Below are 13,765 nucleotides of genomic sequence, written 5' to 3'. Positions count from 1 at the left end.
GGGTCACGGAAGAAGTTTTAGTGTCTAGGTCTTTATTTCTTCATTTTTCGCTATTTTGAGTTTTTTACCTGAGAAAACCTTTCTGATCAAAGATAAAGATGTATGCTGATTACTACAGAACTGCTACCAGTGAGGTTGGGACCCCGTGGTGCTCAGGTGCCATTATTGGGCACTCACCATGGGCTGTGCCTCGTGGCCCATCTGGGAAACCAGCTGGCTCAGGCCTCGTTCATCTAATGGCATTGACTTCCTTGTTAGACCGCACAGTACACGAAGCTTCCTTCCTAGGGCTCTGTGCTAACTCTGCCTGTTCCACCAAAGGGAAGCAAAAGACAAAGAGCACAAAATGTTCTGTTTCTTCCTTAAGATGAATAGTGAGAACTGACACCATCACAGGTTGATAATGTCATTGATCTTCTCAGTTAAGGAGAGGGAAGCTTGTGTGTCACTTTCAGTTGACCAGATGCATGAGGCACTGAGATGGTGAATGGATTTGATCTGTCAGGTCCCATCCTGGATTTTATAGTAAGGGAGCAATGATTTACTGAGATGTTTTCAGTATTCCAGGCTGCCTTTTTCTTTTAATGCAAAGACAGCCTTTTATGTTAAATGTTAATGTCAAATGAAGGATGGCCAAATACTCAAATTTGGGGGGAAATGAAAATTCAGGAGAATATTTTCTCTCTGCCCACCAGATTTGGGGTGTTGCTTAGATCAGTTAAACTTTCCTTAAGTGTCTCTAGTAGTGAGTTTGTAAGATACACAATTCTTTAAAAATGCTTGTTTTTTTGTGCATGACCATGTGAAGTGTATCTTCCATGTCTAAATGTTTATTTTCGTTTGTACTTTAATGCTTTTTCAACTTTTAAAAATATTTTAAAGTTTCACGTTTTTTTACTTTTTCAGTGATTCTGCAGCATATCCTGATTTGGAGTCTGACATACATTCATGGGAATCATTTCTTTCTAATGTTAGAGAAGAAATTGAGAAAGCAGAGGTAAGTTGTAAAATGTTTTATAATTCTATCAAAATCTGCGTGATATTTATAATTCCCTGGAGGCTAGAGTCATATTGAAACTGTTTCTTTTCTGAGCTGTTACAAGCAATAAGAATTTTTTGTTGAAATTCTAAGAATTTCTCATGAGAGTAATTATATTTTCTTAACTATCTTAAACCCTACCCTTGATTGGTAAGATTAGAGCAGTAGTGTTTGTTTGATAAGGCTGTAGAACATTCTGACTAATGAGGTCTTATTTTGAACTTTTTCCCTTACAAGAAATAATTATTTCAATACATGGCGTCTCGGTTATGTTTCTTAGAAAATTGTGATCACTTTTAATGCAAGAAAAACAGTATTTATTGACAATTGTGGTTCTTCCTTGAAATTTGATAGAAAAACTTAACACTTCCTCTTCTACCTACAGTCTCAGTTTGAAGAACAAATTAAGGCAATTAAAAATGGTTCTCGGCTCAGTGAACTTTCTAAAGTGCAGATTTCTGAGCTCTCGTTTCCTGCGTGTAACACAGTAAGTCTTTCACATCATTTTTTTTCTTTTGAAGGAAAATGAAAATAATGAGCCACAATTTTTCTTAACTGGCCAAAGTCATTGGTGGTTGTTTTCCAGGAGTGGGGTCAGGATGAATTAATAATTACCTTAATGTTTACACGATTGGTGCTACTCGTTAACCTTTTAAGCTTTGTAATAAACATCCTTATATAAATGAGAGACACTCTTTCTACATCAATGTCTGAGGAGAAGACTGGGCGAACACACTGCTGGGACTTCTTTTTTTTCTGGATCCTGGTGTGTGTGTGTGTGTGTGTGTGTGTGTGTGTGTGTGTGTGTGTGTTTCTCCAGGTGTAACAGGTAATTCAGATATAATCTTATTCCTCAGTCTTTGGGGGCATAAGACCACAATCCAGAAGTTAAGATTTGTTTTCTTGTCAAATACAGAATAAAGACTGGTATACCTGAGGCCTCCAAGGGCTTCGTTTGTCTGGCATGTCAAATTTTACTGCTGATTTGAGGTATATGCTGAATCTTCGGAACAACAGTGATTGCCAAACCTTGTCTTCGTGTTTTAAAATATGCAGTACAGTAAAGAAAAGCGTTAATTCTATTTTGCACCCTTTCAAATATGGTTAGACCTAGTATCACTTTATTTTATTCTGGCATATATATTATTTGGACACAGCAGATGTTCAGTGAGTACTAAATTGCAATGAATTAATAAGCCCAAAGGAGATCAGGCCGTAAGAGTTTAAAGGACTCTCTTCAAGAGTCGATTAGAGATGGATTTCAGAATGTTTTGGCAAAACACTAGAATGTTGTGATTTTGAGACAGTGTCCTGTACCCCACCCAGCACTGTGTTTGCGCCTTTCTGCTTCTGCCAGACCTTTGCCTGGGCTGTTCCCCAGCCTGAGGCATCATCCTCGCTCTGCATTCTGTCTTTCCCTGAAAGCCCGGTTGGGGCTGCCCTCATGTGCCCTCGCCCTGTGATCTTCTGTCACATTCTTTCAGTCGCCTTGACTTAGATGACAGGCTCCCTGCAACGTCTTGATCTGGAACGTCTTTTTCTCGTGAGGACATTGCACATTAAGCATTCAAACTGTGCATTCATCTGCAAAAAAGAACTTTTTTACAACAGTTTAGCCTCGAATTGAGTAAAATATTTTACTGAATCCAAAGTTTTTTTCTCCACAGAAAAATGTGTTTTTTTTCTCTCCATTGAACTGAGTAAGAAATAGATTTACTTAGAAGTAAATTAAAGATTGCTTCTCATTTACTGTTTTTCCAAGTTCTCATAGCAGATATGGAAGGGAGAATAAGTGAAATTGCAGTAGAATATTTTACTGTTAAGTTTTAATTCTAGCTGATGTAATTTTATAAATACCCAGAAGAATTTTAATATCCCAAATCCTGGGAATTTTCCGTGTGCGGGAGCTTGAATGATAAGCATCCCCCAAAATGGTTTCTTTTGTGCCATTTCTCCCGTTCATTCATTGGGTATTTGGTAGTGAGCATAATTAGATGTGGTCTGTGCCCCCAAAGTGCGGATAGATTTGAGAAAGAGAGACTGTAAACCCATAATTATAAGCAGAGTGCACCCAGGTTTTTCACAGGAGCAGAGAATGCTATGGCAGCAGGAATTAGGGGTGCTAATCTAAGATGGAGGTCTAGGCCTCAGGAAGATTGCTGTTGGTGTTCAGGAGTCAGAGATCCAGAATAGGAATCAACCAGACGAAGGAGTAAGGGGGTGTGCATTTTGAGTTGGGGTAGAAGGTGTGATGTCTGAAGGTCCAGAGAGTTCCAGAAGGAAGAAGCAGCTGTTGGGAGGCTAGTAAAAGAGCGAGAGGACACCCTGCTTTTGTGGCTACAATAGAAGTTGCGTGTGACAGAGGGGCGATAGTGAGAGGATTCTAGAAGCACGCAGGGGCCAGAAAAGACAGCCTTACTGTCTTCTGTGGGGCATGGTCCGCAGCTTGGACTTGTTCTCAGGGCACGAGCGGTGCGGTGTAGGGTTCAAGGATGGGGTGGCCTCAGCCTTGTCTCCTGTGAGGAGCAGCTTGACTGCAGGTGGACAGGTGGGCAGGGGCCTCGGGGATTCCCAGCTGACCAGTCACAGGCTCGTTGCCACCAGCCACGTGCTAGATCAGGGAGTGGACGGAGGAAAACAGATCTGAAAGGTGTTTAGGAATTTCACTTGAAAGAACTGTGCTTCTCATGACATTGGGGCACGGTGTGTGTATGTTGGGGTCTCGAGGACAAATCTGGATTTGTGTCAGTGACGTGGGCGCTAGAGGAGGAGCCGAGTGAGGCAACTGCACTGGGCTGGTTGTGAAGACACTGAGTTTGAGTGTCTAGGAGTCACCCACCTGGATTTGTCCATTAGGAAGTTTGGATTTACAGAGTTGGATCTCAGGAAAATATTCTAGACTGGAATCTTTTAAAAAGGGGTCGTTATTGGCAGCGGGCACGTGGTCACTGAGAGCGGCCTGGGGGGAGGGTGCAGCTCAAGGCAGCCATCTGGGCCTCAGGCAGCAGCAGCAGGAGCTTCCACACTCCCCTCGAGGACTCCCCAGGCAGGCAGGTGGGAGGGACCCAGCAGCATGGAGCCAGGAGGAGCTCACTGGGAGAACAAGAAGGTGACAGGCAACGTCTGGGTGTCCCTGGGGCTCAGTGGGATGGAGACCATTGGTGGCCGTGGCAGGGGCAATTTTAGGGAGTGTTGCAACAGCTATTTGCTTCACCGGCCACAGAGTGTAGCTGTGAAGGGAGACGTGTGATTAGGTGAGAGTTACCATGTTTCCCTGGAAATAAGACCGGGTCTTATATTAAGTTGTGCTCCAAAAGACGCATTAGGGCTTATGTTCAGGGATGTCATCCTGAAAAATCACGCTAGGGCTTGTTTTCCAGTTAGGTCTTGTTTTTGGGGAAACACGGTAGTTGAAGGGCAAGTTGGTGGGTGAAATGTTCTCCTCAGGCTGCTGTTAGAATTTTGCAGAGAACATAACAAATTATAAAGAGAGTTATTTAGGAGTCAGAGTCCAACCCGCGTTCTAACAGGTAACATGTTACAATCAGTAATTTCTTTTTAACAAAAGAATTTATCATATTCAAGTTTCCTGTGCCTTGAGCCAGCCGGTCTTATGGTAGTCATGCTGAATTACCAGTCTTTGCGATGGACGTTTCTCTAAGTGCTGCTGTGCTGTGTTCCTCACAGACGCGTCCTAAGTCACTTCCAGAGTCTTCAGACCGTGATGATCAGAGTCCCTCGGCTTCTGCAAGTCACGGGACTGGAGACCAAACTACAGTCCCCAAGGATTCAAGTCTGGTCTCTGCCAGCGACCGCCCAGTGGGGGTCCCCTCTGCACCACTGCCAGCGTCGGCCTGCGGTCAGCTGGAAGTCGCCCTGTTGCCAGAGTGTCAGGGCGCTGGCCAGGCTGCGCAGTCAAAACACAGCCTCGTGGCTGACCAGAGCATGCATGTGCCTCCAGGACGCGCATCCCGTTCCAGCCAGTCGCCAAAAAAGCCGTTCAATAGTCTTATTGAGCACCTGTCAGTGGTATTCCCCTGTTACAACAGGTAGGACCGGGAAACATCTGTGACTCTGTTACGTGCTTCTGTTGAACTGAGATTTTTTGATCAGTTCAAAAAATGGCTGAAGTGGAAAGGATTGCATAATTGTTTCATTTAGAAAGACACGTGCTACATTTGCTTTTTGCAATCAGAGAGGTGAGCTTTCTCAAATACATTTCGTAATGTGTATATCTAGACTGAAAACTTAGAACACTCATCAGAACCCATGGCAACCTTGCTGAGATTTTGATGAGATTAGTAACATGCTCCAACACTAGTTACAGAATCACCAAATGAACTGCAAAACAATAGTTTTTTATCATTTTGGAAAAACAACGAATATAAAAGAAGGCGGCAGCAACTCACGCCTTCTTGGCCAGTACCTCTGCTACTTAGAGGTGGGGTAGAAAAGCCCGGCTGCAGTGCGATAGTGAGTCAGTGTCACAGAGGGATGGACGGGGTGGGGGCTGCTTTTCACTAAGTCAGCCCAAGTTCTCTGGAGGGTTTGTGTCTCCACCTCTGGCCTCGCTGTCCAGGTTGATGCAAGGTGCTCCTTGTCTCGGGAGAGGTAGAGGAAATGTCTCTGGAATCCAGCTCGGAAGAGAGGAATCCACACCTCGAATGACCCTTTGTACCTTCCATGTTATTCCTGTCTTTCTTACAATATTAGTTACAGGCTCTGAAATTATACTTTTGGAATGAAGTGGTCATTAAGTTATCACTGGCCAGAATTAGCGTTTCCCAGCGATGAGCACAGCCCTGCCCTTTTGAAAGTGAGCGTGCTGTGTCCGCTCGTGGGCATCTTTAGCCCCCCTTCCCCCCAGTTGGAGAAACATTACAGGTTCTCACAATAGCAGTGACCATGCCAGTTGTAAAACTATTTAAGTTGTAGTTACTAAAAGTACCTGACAAATAAAATGGTTTGCAATCCTGATTAATTTTGGTAGAGTTTAAATAACCAAAGAGAAATGCATCTTAATTTTCTGAAAGTTATAACATTTGGGGTATTAGTGGTACAAGATCAACTTCCTGTCGATTAATGGTATAATTCCCAACCTCTGGTGCTCTTGAAACATTCAGGCTATGAAACCCTTGTTCTTGGTTAGATTTTTAAGGGAGGAAGTCAGCAGAACTAGATTCCTCTTAGACAGAGATTTTACTATTTCAGGTCAGAACCAGTGGTGTCTGGTTGGTCGTTTAGTGACGTTGCATAAATGGCTGTATGAAGTCTGGTGTCTAAATTAGGGATGGCCGCCCCAAGTGAGTCTAGCAGATATGCTACTACTTAGAAACTCTGTTTGAATAAGTATTTAGAAATATTATTGGAGTTTTCATAACTCCTTGGAAAAGAGTGATTCCGCTACTCTTATGTACAGTTACTAATGTTCACAAATTTTGTTTGTGTGTATTTGTTTCTTTTAGCTGTTGGGTTACTGTTGGCACATAACACTTCTCAGCAATAGAAAACTGACTTTCTGCTGTCGCTTATCCCCACTTTCCCTTTCAGCACCGAGCTTGCTGGTTTTATCAAAAAGGTGCGAAACAAAAACAAGAACTCGCTGTCTGGACTGAGCATTGATGAAATTGTCCAGAGAGTGACGGAACACATTTTAGATGAACAGAAAAAGCAGAAGGTCAGTATTTCATCCAGATACCATAAAACATTTCACTTTACCCATCTCTATTTATAAAACAAGAGAATTGTAAAAACACACAAAAAGCTTTCAGCTGAAGCGTGGAGAGCAGTTTACTGAAGGCAGAGGATGGCCAAGCTTTGGCGTACCTGAACTTGCCTCCCCACCCTGCATTATGTCCACAGCCAAGTCCAGGACAGGACAAGAGGCTGTCTGAGGCCAGCTCTGCTGCTTCTGTGACCAGGGCCCCCCAGAGCCCGAGCTCCGTGACTGTGGGACCGTCGCCCAAAACCCAGGGGCAAGAGACAGAAGACGTCCCTGTGAGTGTCATGTGTATGACTTACACTCAGGGTTTTTCCTTAATGCAGAACGGAAAGGAAGGAAAATTGTTAATCCATGATTTAGTCTCATTCTCATTTCTAGACCTAATTTATTTGATCTGAACATTAGAAATGAAACATAGATGTTCTCAGCCTTCCGTTAGGACAGTCAGTGAACGGCGAGGTTGTTGTCTCTGCTTTGCGCGCGCCTCAGGGAGCCACGGAGAGAAGCCCGTGTGTGTGACAAAGGCTGAGCCTGCAGCCGGTCGGTACATGTACATTAATTATTCATGTCGAAGATGGTGTTTTGAATCGTTGGCAGAAGCGATTTGGGGACCGTTTTCCTCTGTGTGACCATGGCCTTTGGAGTCACGCAGCCACGGTTCCCTCACTTGATAGCACTGAGCTCGGATCATACTTGCTTTTCGGGTTTTTTGGACGAAGCTGCTGCCAGATTCCCAAGGCCAAGCGCTCAACAGAGGCTGCTTACTTCCTTTCCTGTCCCCATTAGTGCCTGCAGGGGACTGGACTGGACTAGCTGCCCCTGATTTGATACAGTGGTGTACGTGGTTTTTTTCCCCCACATGGACAATAAGAATGTCACATTTACATAGAACTTCTTATGAAATACTCTCTTACCTAGGATCTCAACTGATAGGTCATTGGAGTTGTCTTTATTTTCCAAATGAGGAAACCAAGGCACAGATAATTCATGGTGTTTTTCAGCACTCGTTCATGTGCTCTGAACGTGCCCCATGGAATTCCCCAGCCCCCACCGCTGGGGATCGTGCCGCAGAGACCGGGCGTGTGGTTGTCACCTGTGTGGCCCAGGGCCTGGGGCTGCAGGTTGAATTCTGACGTAGAGCATGCACTTTCCTCTATACAGCTGTGCTGTCCGAGTATAGATGAAACTGACCTTGGAGAGTTCAGGCCCTGTGGCAGCCTCACTGTGACGTCCGCGGTGCCACATCCAAGTGGGGTTTCAGCGTGAGGCCCTGACAGGACGAGCTTAGCTTGCTGACTCGAGCTGAGTGCCGAGTCTTTCTGTGGACTTAGGTGTTTATTTCTTCGGTACTTTTCACTTTCCAGTCCCCCTGGGAGAATTTCTATACCACATACACCCCGGTCCAGAGGGCTCATCCCCACGCTCACCCCAGGGATGCCTGGCCCTCCTTCTCCCGGGTGTCCCTGACTGGTCACGCGCTCTGTGGTCCTGCAGGCAGGCAGACTTCTCAGCATTCTCACGTCGTGCGTGTGTGTGTGTGTGTGTGTGTGTGTGTGTGTGTGTGAGTATGCATGCGCGTGCGCTTACTGGCCACCCCGCCCAGAACAGGCTGTGATCACCTGAGGAGGAGAGAGCCCTTTCTACCACAGTTGATGGTGAGAGTAACACAGGTATACGAGCTGACTTACGAGGAGCATTGGTGTTCAAGCTGGAACTTAGTTTCGTAATCACAGATAGTTTTTTTTTAATTAAAAGTAGGTTGCTTTATATTTTTCAACTATAACAGTAATACATTATTCACAATAGCAAATGGAAAAAAAAAAAAAAGAGCATCTGATGAACCTCAAAACCCATCCTGTAAGGTAACCAGTACTATTACATGGTACAGATTTTCCTAAACTCCTTTGTGTGGATGTGTGAATTTAGCCAAACTGTAGATACCTTTTTGTGTCCTTTTTTTTCTTTTTGCTTGGAAATCTATTGTATGCATTTCCACCCTAGGCAGTAGTCAAGTTGACCTGTGGATTGTTAAAGCCAAACCTGCCTGAGCTTTGCAGAGACCCTGACCTGCCCTTCCCAGGGCCGATGCCTCCCTGACCCTCCCCTTGGGCCACAGAGGGAGGGAGACCACCTCATTCTGCCGTGTGTCCACCCCATCGCTGGGAAGGACAGAGAACCCCATTCAGCAGCTCGGGGTCTTCAGACCTTCAGGCGCGCTGCCGCAGCCCCACCCTCTGACCCTAAGCCCACTGCCAGGGCTGTTCATTTTCTCCCTGGACGGTGAGGGGCTCAGGTCTGGCCACGTTCCTTGCCGGCTGCTAAGGACACAGGGAAACAAGGCTCACTTCCTGCCTCAGGGTGCTCAGAGTTAAGAGGGTCTGAGAGTCTAAACGCATGATGTCATGTGTGGGCTGCAGGGAGCACTTGTGCCAGGCACCCTAGGGTGGCACTGTGCTCTGCTGGCACGTAGAAAACACTGTGCTCACCAGCCTGGGAGCTGCTGGAGCCGGCACTCTTCCATTCCTCTGTGTCTCAGCGCCCCGGCTGCACGACCCCCGACTAGGGGGTTTGTTACATGAGCAGCAGCTTGTTGGGTTTTGATTTGCACAAGTAATCCGCGTTCAGGGAAAGTTTACACAGTAGCCGAGCAAAAATTAAATCTCTCTTAACTAAAAGTAAGCACTGTTAACATTGTCTGCTTTTCCAGACTCTCATCCAGGCACCTCTGCATACACATTCTCTTTAATTGTTTAGAACTTGAATTATGTGATCACATGGTACACACTGTTTTGTAGCCTGCGTTTGTTCACAGGGCTGTTATGTGCGGCCACTTTCTCTGTTGGGGGTGATGGGGTCCCATGCAGGTCGTCATTGGCCCCACAGTTGTCCATCGTGCGGGTGTGTCCTAATTGATGTGACTGTCCCCAGCTCTTAGATAATTAGATGAGATTCATTTGTAATATTCGCTAGTGCGATGCTTTAAGTATGGGCTGGGCTAAGTAGACACTTGCAGTATTTTACCAGGGACTGTTAACTATATGCAACACTTCTTTCTCTGTGAAAACTAGGATTTTAAAAGTGTACTTTTCTTTCAGTATATTTTGTTTTTCCCTAGGAAATACTATTAAAAAATAAGTTACTCCATCAGTTTGCTTGGCTATAATGGGGAATAGTGGCAAAGTGTTTGAAGGCCATATATGTCGGGAGAGATGATGTAGTAAAAAGGAATTTAGTGATTTATTATCCAGATACATTTGTTTCCACAGGCCCTGGGTACAAATTCCTGTGAAATGTGCCATGAGGTATTCAAATCCAAAAATGTACGTGTGCTGCAATGTGGGCACAGGTTCCACAAAGGGGTAAGACTTCTCTTTGGCCATCCTCACAGCAGTGTTTTGACTGTGAAGTATTTTGAAAACTAAACCTAACTGGGTCCAGTGTGCCTGAGCCTGGGAGATTCCGGCGGTACCCTTCTGGGATTTGTGGGTGACTGGCAGTGCTTTGGGTGCCGTGAGCATTTGTCCCACAGCCCTGGTGCTGGGTCAGGATAGATGAGGTCTCTGCCACACCAGTTTATTCATTTCCTGAGAAGAGGGATAGGTAGTCTGCTTACTGCAAGGAGTCCAGACAGCTTGCGGTCTCTTGCATGGCCTGCCTCCGTCAGTTACAGGGCACCGTGCCTGGGCTCTCAAACTTGACACGCACACCCCAGCTCTGTGACGGCAGCAGGCTGGTGAGATGTGCGAGGACCAAGACCAGGCAGAGGGGCGGATGGGTGAAGAACTGGATGAGGGAGTCCAAGGGCCAAGGAAATACCAGCCTCTAGAAGTAAGGTCAGCGGAAGTGCCAAGACTGCAGCTGGAGTGTGGAGGGAAGAGGGGAGGCCAGCAGCCATCCCCCAAGGTCAGGTTGGAGGCCTGTTATTCATGGGTCAGATTCTGAGGCGGGATTATTTGTTTCCTGGGGAATCCTCCTGGCCTAAGCAGGAGAGCTAAGGCCCCAGGGCTCCTGAAGGCGCCGACTGATCTGTTTCTCTTTTTCAGTGCTTTAAGCAGTGTCTGAAAGGGCAGAGCACTTGCCCGGCCTGCCTCGACCGTGATCTCCTCTCAGAAGAGTAGCCCGCACCTTCCTGGAGGCCAGCCTGCTCTTCTGGGCAGTCAATCCGTGCTGAAGGGTAATGCACTGGTTTGTTGAGTTGGAAGGATAACAATATACAACCTTTAGGTACAAAAAGCAGATATTTAAAGATTCTTCACACTGTGTCACAACACTAATAAATGGAAATCTTTATTAGTAAGTCATTTCCCCACTCTGATGAAACACTCCAATACTGGCCAAAAGGTGGTGAATGGAATTAGGTGTAACATGTTCTGTATTGTCGGGGCTGTGACAGAGGCGCTCTCTGGGGGGCAGGCTTCTTTTGGAAAGTACTCTGAGCGTCTCCAAGCAGTACTTGAATTCTTAACCTACTCAAGTGCCCAGGTTAAATTTTTTATAAGAGTCAATGTTCCTAAAAATATACCAACATTTTTCCTCAAAAGATTTTGCATTTTAAAAATGGGCTTAAGCAAACCACATTTTAATAATTTGTATTTAATGTTAAAATATTGGCTGATTTAGACCAAAAGAGTCACATCTCTTCATGAAACACCATGTGATTTTGATTTTTCATTTCATTATTTTATTTCCCCAAAGTAGATTTGTAAAGTGCTCATTTTTCATCTTCTAAAGATATATGATTTTTGAAATTCGATTACAGACCACTTTCTTTTATCAGCCAACACTTTTTTACCCCTAAAATCGAGACCCATCTTCATCATCCCAACCCCACATTCAGAACTTATTCTTTGAGTCCCTTCCTGTTTTCCTTCCTGGCATTTGTCTTGCTTCACGAGTTAGACAACAAGTGTGTGGGTGTCTCTATTAGCTCACAGCAGGCACTGTGGGGAGTGGTCACCATTATTCCCCTTCCTGTTCCCACCACCAAGGAGAGACAGGTGTCATCAGACAGGCCGAGGCATCCCTGTTACAATCGTTCCATGTTTGTCGTTTCTGTGAATAATGCATGCTCTCTTGTACTGTGGCCTTAAGAACAAAACTAGCTACATTAACTTAAATTTAAAAATTTAGGTATCTTTAGTGACTATAGACAGTGGTAAATATAGAAACACAAATTCTGAACACATTCCATTTCTCTCAAACACGAAGGATCAAAAAATGTTTTTCAGTGTGTTCCTTGTTCTCTTGGAAGCTCAAGTTCATGAGCTGATTTTTTTGCCTTCCTCTGCCTTGATTCCTCGTGAGTTTCGATGTCTCAGTGACTTAGTCCCTAGAAGCTTACTCCACGTTGTGAAGCAGATTCTCCATGCAGGTCCCTGAAACACCATCTGCATGTTCATAATAACTGAGAATTGTAGATATTAAGATACGTAGGGACCGGTTTGTAGCCGCAGGTACAAAAGAAAAGCAGACCAGCTGGAAAAAACATGTTTTGCATATAACTTCAAATACTTGTGAACATGTCTTGTGAGTTTCAAAATAAAGCACATTCTAAACTAACATCAGTTTACTGTCGTACTTGTCCATTCTTTATTAAATAATGTCTAAAAAAACTTCTGCTGTAGAGTTCAAGACACCTGTGTTATGCTGACATTTTTTAAAGTGAATTTATTTGAGAAGAAGAGCACATCTGAGGAGTGTAACCAAGGACTTAGGACATTTTAGAGCCTGGATCAAAACACTCCTTTTGTGCCTAAATAAAGGCCACTGAACTCAAGTTTACAAGGTTGGCTATTAAAATTTGGGAATGGAAAGTTTACAGAGATAATCATTTACTGTCTTAGGCTATAGTAAGAGATTTTTCATGTGAATACACAGAAGAATGTTGAAATTGGATTGCATTCCTCCATACCGGCTTTTTTGAGGCACTTGTGGATTCATGGACTAAGGCTGAGCAGTGGGATTTCCCTTTCAGACCTGTCTCTGAACACTGAGAAATGATGAAAGAAAACCAGTATTACTGTATTTTTAAATCTGATAGCATTTAATCCAGAATAATGTAAAACTTACAGCAGTGACGGTTCCGAAGAGTTTAGATTCTTACCCTTGCTGAATGGTGGATGCGCCAGTTGTGCAAAATGTTGCTACATTTTTAGGGTAATTTCAAAGACTAGATAGTGGAGGCAGGTGGGCAGAGGGATTCGCACCACAAACAGAAGCAATGAAACTGTTTTAGATAGTTCTTCAGTCAGACGACCCTCTCTGGAGAAATGGATTACAAGAAACAGGTGGAAGAGACAGTAACAAAGATGGGAAGTTCTTTCATCAACATGAGGCACTTGCTGAAGGGGCTGATAAAAAGCGACAGGAAAGGGCCGGCCCTGTGGCTCAGGCGGTTAGAGCTCCATGCTCCTAAATCCGAAGGCTGCCGGTTCGATTCCCACATGGGCCAGTGGGCTCTCAACCACAAGGTTGCTAGTTCAACTCCTCGAGTCCCACAAGGGATGGTGGGTTCCACCCCCTGCAACTAAGGTTGAACACTGCACCTTGAGCTGAGCTGCCGCTGAGCTCCCGGATGGCTCGGTTGGTTGGAGCGCGTCCTCTCAACCACAAGGTTGCCAGTTCGATTCCTCAAGTCCCGCAAGGGATGGTGGGCAGCGCCCCCTGCAACTAGCAATGGCAACTGGACCTGGAGCTGAGCTGCGCCCTCCACAACTAAGACTGAAAGGACAACAACTCGACTTGGAAAAAAGTCCTGGAAGTACACACTGTTCCCCAATAAAGTCCTGTTCCCCTTCACCAATAAAATCTTTAAAAAAAAAAAAAAAGACGACAGGAAAGAATATGAGATGGCTTGTTGGAAGCAGGACCCCAAGCACGACCCTAGTATGACCCTTCATGAAAGAAATGGGAAATACATGTAGGTGTTTTAAGCCTTAATAAAATTTAACCAAACTGTATTAAAAGAATAATTATGAAAAGAGTTGTTCATCAGTCATGTCTGA

The 13,765-nt window shown here is 44.8% G+C and overlaps 1 protein-coding gene across 2 annotated transcripts in view; it reads left to right on the top strand.

The window, feature by feature from the left end:
• Window positions 1-12,320, top strand: part of TTC3 (tetratricopeptide repeat domain 3) — a 106,258-nt gene extending 93,938 nt beyond the window's left edge. The window contains exons 40-46 of one of the 2 annotated variants that reach the window (XM_019730305.3): window positions 907-997; window positions 1,425-1,526; window positions 4,727-5,088; window positions 6,590-6,716; window positions 6,902-7,036; window positions 10,028-10,120; window positions 10,805-12,320. In XM_019730305.3, coding sequence (XP_019585864.3) covers window positions 907-997; window positions 1,425-1,526; window positions 4,727-5,088; window positions 6,590-6,716; window positions 6,902-7,036; window positions 10,028-10,120; window positions 10,805-10,879 — 985 coding nt within the window. In that variant the 3' untranslated portion in view covers window positions 10,880-12,320. The remainder of the gene's footprint in view (window positions 1-906; window positions 998-1,424; window positions 1,527-4,726; window positions 5,089-6,589; window positions 6,717-6,901; window positions 7,037-10,027; window positions 10,121-10,804) is intronic. The other variant, XM_019730308.3, reaches the window with a different exon arrangement.
• The last annotated feature ends 1,445 nt before the right edge of the window (window positions 12,321-13,765 follow it).

Source organism: Rhinolophus sinicus, chromosome 17, assembly GCF_057876585.1.
Source record: "Rhinolophus sinicus isolate RSI-liver-muscle chromosome 17, RSI-T2T, whole genome shotgun sequence".
Taxonomy (NCBI): Eukaryota; Metazoa; Chordata; class Mammalia; order Chiroptera; family Rhinolophidae; genus Rhinolophus; species Rhinolophus sinicus.
This window is presented reverse-complemented; position numbering and strand designations above follow the sequence as displayed.